At 36.3% G+C, this 12,043-nt stretch overlaps 1 protein-coding gene across 10 annotated transcripts in view; it reads right to left on the minus strand.

Annotated features, from left to right (window-relative positions):
* The window catches only part of LOC107712889 (tensin-3-like), a 56,934-nt gene extending 46,410 nt beyond the window's left edge, over nt 1-10,524 (minus strand). For 5 of the 10 annotated variants that reach the window (XM_016518278.1, XM_016518281.1, XM_016518279.1 and 2 more), the window contains exons 1-12: nt 10,274-10,447; nt 7,622-7,800; nt 7,463-7,513; nt 6,753-6,875; nt 6,566-6,630; nt 5,639-5,722; nt 4,180-4,289; nt 3,494-3,554; nt 3,296-3,371; nt 3,044-3,173; nt 1,487-1,564; nt 1,268-1,369 (exon numbers count right to left, since the gene is read on the minus strand). In XM_016518278.1, the coding sequence (XP_016373764.1) occupies nt 1,268-1,369; nt 1,487-1,564; nt 3,044-3,173; nt 3,296-3,371; nt 3,494-3,554; nt 4,180-4,289; nt 5,639-5,722; nt 6,566-6,630; nt 6,753-6,875; nt 7,463-7,513; nt 7,622-7,771 (1,030 nt within the window). In that variant the 5' untranslated portion in view covers nt 7,772-7,800; nt 10,274-10,447. The other 5 variants (XM_016518275.1, XM_016518277.1, XM_016518276.1 and 2 more) reach the window with 5 other exon arrangements.
* Nucleotides 10,525-12,043: the final 1,519 nt, after the last annotated feature.

Here is a 12,043-nt window from a genome sequence, read left to right on the forward strand (position 1 = left end):
CTAAATGCGCACGCGCACTAGTCTAACCTGCTAGACTTCATCACCTAATCTGTATGCGTGCACTCTGTAGGTGTGCTTTGTGTTTGCTTTTCGTGATATACTCATAATATCAAATCACACATTGTTAAAACAACAATTACAATATTATCGCAGACCATACATATAGCACACCCCTATGTTTAGATTTTTATAATGCATTGTCTTCTTATCGATCCACCAGTTCACATTTAAAGCTCTGCGCGTTTGCAGGGTAAAAACATGGGTCGATTTTCGCATTGGTCTGAACTCTGAACCAGGGGCGGATTTAGTGAATTGGGGGCCCCAGGCAAAATATAGGAATGGGGCCCTATACATTTGCACACATTTTCCTAGATCAACCTTGAGGTTCCATTTTGTTATTCGCCTACCTTTGCCTAATGGGTAAGTCCGCCCCTGCTCTGAACAAAACAACAGTTTTATTGAAAATGCTCATTCATTCTCTGCCAGCAGGTGGAGCGTTTGGTAGAAATACAACTGTTTCCCCGGTAACGCTGTAGACAAAGCAGCGCAGCACTGGACTTTGAACGTGCAGCACTTGTGTTTATTTCATGAAATCATAACGTTAGCCTTTTGAAGTTTAATCGTCACATTCAGCCATATCGCAATTCTGGTCTTTCCGTCCCCAAATTTAAGACCTCTTGAAATCATAATTAAGGCTTTCTTGTACAATTTACGACTTTTTAAGGCCTTAAATCTGATACAACTAAATTTAAGACTTTTTAAGACCCCGCGGAAACCCTGAAACAAGACTTTTATTTTTAAGGCTGTATTTATTTGACAAAAATATTATTATATTATTGGAATTATTATTCTATTATATATTAGTACTACGTAATAATATTATAATATATAATATAATAATTATTAACAATGTATTATTAAAAAGAGCTGTCTTTTATTTTATATATATATTTTAAAATGTAATCTTTTATCTAATATACTGATTTGGTGCTCAAGAAACATTTCTTATTAGTGTCACTGTTAAAAGAAACTATTATAGATTTTTTCAGTTTTTTTTTTAATGAATAGAAAGTTTTAAAAGAGCAGGATTATTTGAAGTAGAAACATTCTGTTACATTATAAATGCCTTTACTATCACTTTTGAATGATTTAATGTGTCCTTGCTGAATAAAAGGTATTTCTTCCAAAAAAAAAAACTTTTCTATTCTAGTTCTATTCAAGACCAGTATTGGAGACATTATAAAGAGCTTGAGAAGTCCAGTCTTACCTGCTGCTGTAAGATTTTCAGTGAAGTCCCACTGAGCCTGTAGTGAATCCAGAGGGTCATTTTCAGTGACAACTGCTGAACGGTTCCTCCAGTGGCCACAATCTTAAAATGGAGAAACACAGACAGTGTTAATTCATAACTAAATTAATTTCTACCTGAACCAGCCATAGTGAATAATCCACATAAAACACCTTTCTTTTCAGAGAAATGTGAGGATACCTGAAGCAAGGGATGGGTCTCTGTCGACAATTTCTGAAAAGAGCAGCTCCACCACACCGTCCTCTGGGAATCTTGGGTCTTGAATGGAGACAAGAGCAAATGATGACTGAAAGGGATGAAAGGCATGGAAAAAACTACACTGCACAGCAATGTGGGAACATCAACACACACAAGTTCAATGACAGCTGATTTGTCGGTGACTTGTAAGAGCAATGTGACAGTTATCGCTTCTGTCCATCCAAAATTACAGTTGAGTAAGGCTTCCCATTAAGGCTTCCCATTGCGTAAGGAGCAAAATGAAGTGTTTGTGTAAAGAGTTAAGTTGTCTGTCTCTTTCTTAGATCTGCTTGGGTCACCGTGCGTCATTATTTACCAAAAACACTCGGCACTTGCTCACATGCTCAGTCACGCACACGCTCATACACTAGGAAAAACAAACTTGTACTAAAAACAATGAAGTATGTTGGCCCCAAAAAGTATGAATTTCTGAAGTACGAAGGTATTATTTCTACAAAACAAAAACATTAATACGGATACAAAATTGTTCACATATATCTGCCATCAATCCAGCAAACAAAATTCTTTAATTTCACAGATGCTTTGTATTTTCCCCATTATTTAATGATATACAATATAACATGGGGAGCTAATTCCTTATAACTCTTAAAAGAATTACCTTGCAGACCATTTACAGTTCAGAAGGTCTGATTGTATTCAGTCCATTTCAGTGTTATTTTAGTATCACGGAGACACTATAATAGTTTTTATTAATATTTAAATTTTAGTTCAAATTTTCCAGAATTGCTGTTTTTGCCATTTTTTGGTTTTATTATTCATTTTGATATCATTTTATTTTATTTTTTTCAGTTTTAGTTTTAATTTTAGTACATAAACTAAATGAAAATGAGAACTGCCACCTTAGCAACTAGCTGAAATAATATAGGTTTAAGATTTGATATTTTGTTTTATTTCAGTTAAAGGTTTTTTTTTTCTCCAAGTAAAGAATTTTATATTTTTTCAGTTTTTGTTTTAATTTTAGTACATAAACTGAATGAAAATGAGAACTGCCACCTTAGCAACTAGCTATAGGTTTAAGATTTATATATAGGTTTAAGATTTGATATTTTGTTTTATTTCAGTTAAAGGTTTTTTTTTTCTCCAAGTAAAGAATTTTTTTTTCTTGTTTTAAGTTTTAGTTTCAATTTACTATAATAACCCTGGTCCATTTGCTCCATATTTAAAGAAAACCAAGTCAGTTTCTCAGGTTCACACCGGTGTCCTAGCAGAATAAATCACAGCCATAGTTCATCACATTAACTGTGAACATTTTCCAATAACATCCGTCAACCAGATTTACGGTTCAAATACTTTAAGCCAACATTTCGGACAATATATCTATTGATTTATCTGAAAAGATAAAAGCGTTTGTTCTGGATACAAAATAAACATTATTTCGTTTGTTATTTTGCAAATGGAAATACGTTTGTAGATTCTTATCTTCAAAAACCTTTGGGACACTTTGAGTGCAAAGATTTGACCAAAAAACACTTTGTGTACCTTTGTTTGCATGATCAAGGTCTTCTTTCTGCAAGGAAAGTTGTTCTCCACACAGAGTGCCGGTGTGGAACTGCACACCAAACACTGTCTCGCGAGTCCTCATGGAATCATTTTTATGATAGCACGCAATCTGCAGAGAAAGAAGAAATGAAGATGATACAGTGTGCCGTTTTCAAAAGATTAGTGCTGTCTGTCTGTCTGTCTGTGTGTGTGTGTGTGTGTGTGTGTGTAGGAGACAGAGAGATGTCTCACCATGAAATCACCTTTAAGCATCTGTGGGGGTTCCAGAGCAAAACACACTCGGTCTGTCTGACCTACAGCAACCTGACTGAGAGTTATACACAAGCACTAAATATACACATACTATAAATGCATAAATAAACATGATGATATATTCAGAATTTTACAAAAGTACTTTATATTATATTCATATAATATCTGGTGTCTTACTGCACTCCTGATGTGTAAACTGTCTGTGTGTCTTGATACACTCTGATAAACAGCTGACACACTGAAAACAAACAAACCCAGAGGAAATTTGTATTACCTTTTTGTTATAGTTCACATAATAGAGATCTCAAGTATCAACTTGGTCTCAGATGTTGCTTTTCGACTTCCTTAGTTAAAATAATGATGGAAAATAGTCAACTAAATACAGATGGCATATTGTAAATTAAGAACTGTAAATTTAACATGGAGGTCATAGCTTAGATAAAATGGTTTTGAAAGAATCTGATACAGAAATACTTTTACAGAATTTATAAATCTAGGTTACATATACAACTTTTTTTCATACAATGGAAGTCAATGATCACCAAAACAGTTCGGTTACCAACATTCCCCAAAATACATTACCTTCATTTGTGTTACACAAAAGAAAGAAATGAGAGTAAGATGACAGAACCTTCATTTTTGGGTGAACTAATATTTAAGTAAGATTACTGAAGTATTTTTCTTAGGAGACAAATTGGAGAACTGAGAGATTCTGAGAAAGATCTGTTCTCTATTAATGTACAAGAGAAATAATTAAGATAATAAATTGGATGACAAACTCTTAAAATTGTTTGGAAACTAAAAACACTATTTCACTTAATAGTTAAAAGACTGGATGAACGACATATGGGTGTTTTCATCACCTGTAGGGTGGAAGTCAGGAATGGGATGGATATTAATGCCATGGATGAAAAGCGGGGAAGAGTTTATGCGGATCTGATGGGTAAGGAGTCTGCCAAACACCTGCACATACCTGAAACATCCACAAACACCTCTGTCACTCATATTGACACAAGACAATAATAAATCAGGCCTCAGAACACCAGCTCAACTTCAGATGATGTAAATAATAAAACAGTACAAAGATGAATCAACCTGGTTTAATTTGGCAATTATCAGCATTTTAAAACAAAGGGATTTAGGGGGAAGAAAGAATGCATGAATATTTCCAATAAACTAGCCAAAGGTGTGAAAAGTATGGGCGCCCGTTTCCACCACATGATTAAAAATAAATAAATGAATTAAAAAGGCAATTCCAACTTTTTATCCCAAAATTCTGTCTTGTTTTCTCAAAATTCTTAGAACTGTGAAATATAAACTCAGAATTATGAGGAAAAGTCAAAATTGCGATATAAAGTCTTACTTTTTTCTTGGAATTCTGAGTTTACGTCTTATAATTCTGACTTTTTATAAACTTTATAAACTCATAACTGTGAGTAAACATTTCGCAATTTTGAGTTTATGTCCCCCAATTTTACATTTCGCAATTCTGTTTTTTGTTTCCACCATGGGGGAAAAAAGTCAAGTCTGAATTTTTATCTTATAATTCTGTTTTTTTTTTCTTACAGTTCTTCTTAGAATTGCGTGTTAACAAGCAATTGCCTCTCAGGAGTTTGAATGACAATGGCAATCTGACCAATCATAATGCCGATTCTGCCATTTTGTCCGACAAACAAACCAGACAGGAGAATAGATTAACGTTGGTGGACTTGAACTTGAAAAATTGTGTATATTGACATCTTTCTGCAGTTGAAAGAAGATACCTTCTGATGTTCATTCATGTTTATTTTGTGCTATAACTAGTAAAGAGGAAGAGATGATCGGTTCACGTGCCACTTGAACTGAGGCGCTACAGTTCTGAGAAAAAGAATTGCTAGATATAAATTTACATTTGCAAGATATACTGTAAACTTAGAACTGAGATGGGAAAAGGTCTGTTGTGGAAACAAGGTTCCAAAGAAAAGTGTTACTGATTCTGAAAGCTGAAATAAAAAATCACATTTGTTGACATTTCTCCATTGATTTAGTGCTATTCTGGGTGCGCCTTACTATCAAAGAGAATAAATAGCTTCTTTATCGTGCTGCCAAAAACAGCTTCTTTGTGTTGTTCCAGCAACAGATCAGAGAAGAATATTTATGTTGCCATTTTCGAAGCTTTACAATAACTCATCTTCCAAAAAGTGTTTTTAGAGTCAATAGAGATAGGAGAACATAAGGGATGGAAAAAGATATAACAGCACCAACAGCTCAGTATGCTTCCAGGTGAAAAGCAACAGGAACACAAGGAAAAAGAAAGTTAATGCATAAACAAATGATCCTGGCCTTTTCTGAGATGGAGTCATAAGGTTAACCATTTTATCACTGCAGAACTTCTTCATGGAGTAGAGATCTAATGCATGTTCCTCACTGAAAGACACAAATGAAAGTATAAACAAATCTTTTTGTTTGGTCAATTATGCAATCATTTAACACACAGTACATACCACAACATGCAGTTCACAATCAATTTACAATGCTTTTATATATTTAAATACAGATTTTTGAAATTATGCCAGATGAAGCTAAGATTAATATCAGACATTATCATGTTACAGCAGAAACTTACAGGTTTGGAACAATATGAGGGTGGGCAAATGATGATAAAATGCTCATTTTTGAGTGAACAATCCCTTTAAAGGTCTTAAAGGAACAGTTCATCCAAAAATCAATGTTCTGTCATGTTGTTCCAAATGCATATGACTTTCTCTCCTCCAAATGAGTAATTACAAGAAACAAATGCTCTTATAATATGGTCCAGTGAGTTTTTAACTTGAGAATCTCTGCAACCGGATCACTGAACAAATCATTCAGACTGGATTTGTGAACTAGCTCAATCAATTGACTGAAAAGATCCAAATCAAAAAATGATTTGTTCAAAAACTGGACGTTGCTTATGATTATATTTTCAGAAATTCGTGACTTAAATTTGAATCTGTTCCTTACACATAGCTATCATATGAATTCTGAAAACTTGAAATATAGTGCATAATCAAAAGGACTATTTTTATGGTCTATTTCGAAGCTTGAACGCGCCAGTGGCCATTTATTGTAATCACACAGAAACTCACACAGGTTTAGAATGACATGAGGGTGAGTAAATAGAACCAAAATAGAACCAAAATCTCATTAAGCAGCTTGTCTGAGATGGCAGTCGTCTTTTTAAAGAGCTTTTTAACTTGTTAACAATGAATATGAATAGTTGAGTAGTACCTGGTGGAAACATTAGATAGCTGGATGTAAGAGGATATTACCACACCCACTCTGTCTTTGCTGCCCTATGAGAGACACAGGAAGAAGTTAACCAACCGTGACATTCCTACAGGACGGGCTCAAAGTCCCAGAGACAGATAGTGGACTTTAAACCTGAGAATGAACAGCAAATATCTTTAAATCTCACTTTGCAGTGTAGCAGCAGCACGTTTTCAGAGTGTGCCCTAAGCCAATTGTCCATGTTTTTACACACTGAACACAGCAGATGGAGCGATGGAGCTTGTCGTTCCAGCCATCCCAAATCCACCACCTAACAGTCAGAAATGTGAGGTAACAGTTAAACACATACTTCCATTCAAAAGTTTGTGGTCAGTTTCTTTTTAAGAAATGAATCATTTTATTCAGCAAGGCTGCATTAAATGTGTCAGTCTCAAAAGTGTAAAGACATTTATAATTTTACCAAATAATTCTATTTCAAATAAATGCTGTTCTTTTGAACTTATATTCGTCAAAGAATCCTGACTAAATGTACCATGATTGCCACAAACTAATATTAAGCACTTTTCAAGATTCATAATAAGAAATGTTTCATGAGCAGCAAATTATCAGCTTTTCCATCACCGGAATAAATTACATTTTAAAATATATTACAGTATTATTTTAAAATAAAATAATACTATAATATTCAATATTGTAATGGTATTTGTATAATAATATTTCTCAATATTACTATTTTTTGATCATTTTTTTTTTTTGGATCAAATGAATGCAGAATTGGAGAACATAAGAGACTTATTTCAAAAACATTACAAATCTTATCAACCCCAAACTTTTGAATGGAAGTATGCATACCATTACACATCTTTAACAGTCACATGACACACAGTTTAACTTTACCCTGTGATTCATCCTTCTGAGATCATCACTGTGTTCGGATAAGTTAATGACCTGCATGCAGGAAAATAAAGGTTTTGTTCCATGTGACTCCAATAGCAACAGTCTACTATCAGTCAACAAACACACACAATGATTTGTTTGTTTTTCTTGTCTGCTCACCATGTATCGATCCGCATGTTTGGACTGCAGCATCTGCGTGATGCTGCGCAGGTTGTGCTGGTACGTCTGCTCTGTGCAGGACTGGTGGAAGGTGATGCCAATGATACGCTCCGTAATGTAGTCCAGGTCAAATCCAGATCCCTCTGCCATCACGATAGTGTTCCCTCATGGGAGGAGATCTGCAGAGAGGATGAGACTGCCTTCAGTTCAATAATGTGCAGGCTCTTTGAAAGCATTTGTTTTGGCATGTAGAGATGAGCAAATCTGCAAGGATCCATGAAAGATCTGCACTGGTTGAATTTACAGCCAACATACAGTAACAGTAGGGCTTTGTCTAACATTTGGACACTTACAATTAGACATGCAGAACTGTTTGCATCATTTGATTTGCATATAAATCTTTAAGTTAAAATGTGACTTTAATATATGAAATAATCTGTAGGTTCTCTAACACATCATTTTTATCAAATGTATTAGTCTTGAATACACTCTTAATACACACTTTTCACACTCACTAGTTTTAATGCATGTAAATTAATTATAGTAACACTCTACATGCATGCAGTGAACATAAATACATTACAAGAGAAATCTGACACTTCAGTCATTTTATGAAAGCCATGTGTGTAGTAGTGTTCTGTAGTGGAAATGCTGATGGTGGAAATTATATTTTCATAACGTCTGTAATAAAATGGTCATCTCCTTTGTTAAGAGGTCAATTTTTTTTTTTGCATAATTTGGCAAAATTACAACTTGACTGGAAATGATGAGCTAAAAAACCTAAATTATAGTTAACTTGATTTTTCTTCACACATCAAGTCTCATATTCAATCTCAAGCATGCCACAAGAACACAAATATGTAAATCATGTTCATAAAATAAATATCAAACTTAGTTATTATTAGTTCATAGTTTTTAAAATATTACTGCTATTAATGATAGTTGTATGATGAAGTTTAAAGGCTAAAACAATACAATCTATAAACTATCAATTAAAAAGGTTTTGAGAAAAAAAATTATTATGCTCAAAAAGGTGGAATTCACATCAAAAATATATTAAAGGGGTCATATGATGTTTCTAAAAAGAACATTATTTTGTGTATTTGGTGTAATGAAATGTGTATATGCGGTTTAAGGTTAAAAAAACACATTATTTTCCACATACTGTACATTATTGAAAGGAAAAATTTAAATCTCATCATATGACCCCTTTAAGTAAAACTGAGAAATATTACTGCAATTTAAAATATCTGTTTTCTATTTAAATATATTTTAAAATATAATTTATTCCTGTGATGGAAAAGCTGAATTTCCAGCATCATTACTTCACGCTTCACTTCAGTGTCACATAATCCTTCAAACATTATTATAATATGTTGATTTGATGCTCAAGAAACATTTCTTATTATTATCAGTGTTGAAAACAGTTGTGCTACTTAATATTTTTGTGGAAACAATGATACATATTTACAGTATTCTTTTATTAAAAGAAATAAAATTATGTCTAACAACATAAATGTCCTTTTTTATCTGAACATCTGTCCCTTTTTAAGTAATTTAATGCATCCTTGCTCAAAAAAGTTTTTTTTTTTTACTTAAAAAATGTTGACCCCAAACTTTTCAACCGGGAGAGTATGACGGACATTGGAAAAGTAGAACAAATAAATAAATAAAAAAGAAGATACTTCACAAAGTGACTTCAGGGAATCAGAAAGAACACAAACAAGGTCTCATAAAGAAACCAAAAAGTATTTTCTGTATCTAAAAATCCATGCATAAAGGAAACTGAAACCACAGCCTGATTAAGCAGCAACAGTTCCTTCATCAAGGACTCAGAGTCACAAGATATAAATCTGCTTTTGCTCTGACACATTCTCTTTCACACCAAGGACGCTTCCTCTATTCTTTTTATTCAGTATTTCTTTTCCTCTGAGAAGATAAAAACAGTTCATAATAATAGCCTACTACTTTGCAAATTGCAATACATGTATGCCTAACCAGAGTCAAAAATAATGCTTTACAAAGTTCAATCAAATTACAGTTCCTTTTTTCTGCCATTTTTGCCTCAGTTCCCTACTTATTTTCTGACCCACAAACACATGTAGTGCGCAAGACCACACAGCTTCTAATACGTAAACACATGACAGCCTATGGGGCTCTTAAGTGACATTGTCTGACCCTTGCCATGTGATAAGGTAAAACAGATCAATTGAACTGAAGTAAGACTCAATATTAGACCAATCAGAACTATTCTTTTGTGAGCTGACCTGAAATAAGTGGACACACCTATTGACAACACATAAAGAGACAGAGAGGACTTTGCTTCTCGTTTCTATTTACATCTCAGTATAAATACCTGCTTCCAAACCTACCAATTCTCCACTTCAAGCAAAGCTTTATTGTCCATTTATTGCAAAATAAATATAACCTTATACTTCACATACAGGTGTGGTTAATTTCACACCAGATCAGATTCACCCACCTTCACTTTCAGCATTGCACACCTAAACCATGTGCTCCTTGTGTCAGTGTACGTGCATCTGGTCACTTATCTACAGTATGTTTAATCCTTAACCTGTCTTTAACCTTCAACCTCCAACTAGATCCATTTAAAAAAGACACAAAAACACAAATTACGTACCGATGGCTCACCTGAGTGCTGTCTTCACCGAACAATATAGAAACAGCTGAAAGAGCTCACTCTTCTGTCCGGCTGAAATCTCCTCTCAATAGTCTTCTGAACGCCTGCGAACACGAAAAGAGAAAAGAAATTCAGCACAAGGCTTTGTCTGAGCTCACATGTACTTTGGCCGTTGTGGTGTATGTGCGTGTGTTCACCCGTTGTCAGCACTTGTTGTGTGGTAAGCATGAATAAAGAAACAGTACCAGGGGAACACACCTCCCTATAACAAAAGAAAAAGCCCTGAGTCACACAATGGACATATGATGTAGTAATGTCTGGATTTTTTTCTTTGCGTATTAGAAAGGCCAGACCTGATATAGAACGGATTGTATCAATAAAATACACACAATTATCAGTAATCCATTGATTTCTAAATAATTAATGAAACATACTCGGTTACTAACGTAACCTCGGTTCCCTGAGATACGACGCAGCGTGTTTCTCTTCAAGCGGAAGGGATCCTGGCCTGCAAGGCCGGGACTTCCAGGTTATAAAACCTTGCAAATGTGGACGGCGAGGCCCAGCCGGCCGCCTCACAAATATCCGCAATGGACACACCACTGGACCATGCCCAAGAGGATAACTCTCTTGGATAACTCAAGAGGAAGTTATCAGTGGCCGAAAGTCGGTATGCCCTCGCACAGCGCCCCCCAACCTGAGTTGGAGGCGTGAGAGTACGTTCCCTTTCGATACTACACTCATACTGTGTCTGCTAAGACGCTATGGGAACACAGTACAATCACGCCGTGCTAATGTAGTGGAACGACTAAAACTATCATAACTTCCATAAGCAACCAATGCCCATAGAGAAGTTAACAACAACCTGTCCGTGATGCCACGCATGGGATGGAACTCGTGGTTTCAATTAGGCCCAGCATCCTCTGAAACGTTTTGAGAGAGCGTGTGGTACCAATCTCAAAGGAGGTCGCCAGCCTCCGTATGGCCAGAGCCCGTTCTGGCGCGACTAAAATTGTTCTAAGGAACGATATTCGCTGGCTGGGGGACAACGTGCTCTTGGCAAAATTGACCCTGAGTCCCAGGCACTCCAGATGGCTGAGGAGGAGGGTCCTGTGTGATATTAGCTCTGCCTCCGACTGGGCCAGAACGAGCCAGTTGTTGAGGTAGTTGAGAATGCGGATTCCCATCTGTCTCAGAGGGGAGAGAGCTGCGTCCATACGCTTCGTAAAAGTGCGGGGGGCCAGGGACAGCCCGAAGGGAAGGACCGTGTATAGATAAGCCACTCCCTCGAATGCGAATCTCAAGAATCGCCTGTGACGGGGGGCTATCTGGATGTGAAAGTATGCATCCTTCAGGTCCAGAGAAAAAAAACAGTCTCCTGAGCGAATTTGCGCATGGATCTGTTTCAGTGTAGTCATCCTGAACGACCTTTTCATGAGGGCGTGATTCAGGCGGCGAGGATGGGCCGGAGGCCACCATCTTTTTTGGGGACGAGGAAGTAACGGCTGTAAAAGCCTGACTCGCTCTGGGTTGGAGGAACCTTTTCTACAGCACCTTTTGCCAGCAGATTCATCACCTCTGAGCGCAGGACGTGAGCGTCCTTGCTTTGCACTAAGGTGGGGACCACACCGCTGAAGTGCGGGGGTCTTCGAGCGAGCTGGAGTGAATATCCTCGTTTTATTATCCCCATAACCCATCTCGACACTCCGGGGATGGCCTGCCAGGCCTCGGCCCACGTGGCGAGGGGGTGAATTAACTCGAGGGACTGGCCGCACGGGGAC

The sequence above is a fragment of the Sinocyclocheilus rhinocerous genome, unplaced genomic scaffold (assembly GCF_001515625.1).
Source record: "Sinocyclocheilus rhinocerous isolate Xijiao unplaced genomic scaffold, SAMN03320098_v1.1 scaffold478, whole genome shotgun sequence".
Taxonomy (NCBI): Eukaryota; Metazoa; Chordata; class Actinopteri; order Cypriniformes; family Cyprinidae; genus Sinocyclocheilus; species Sinocyclocheilus rhinocerous.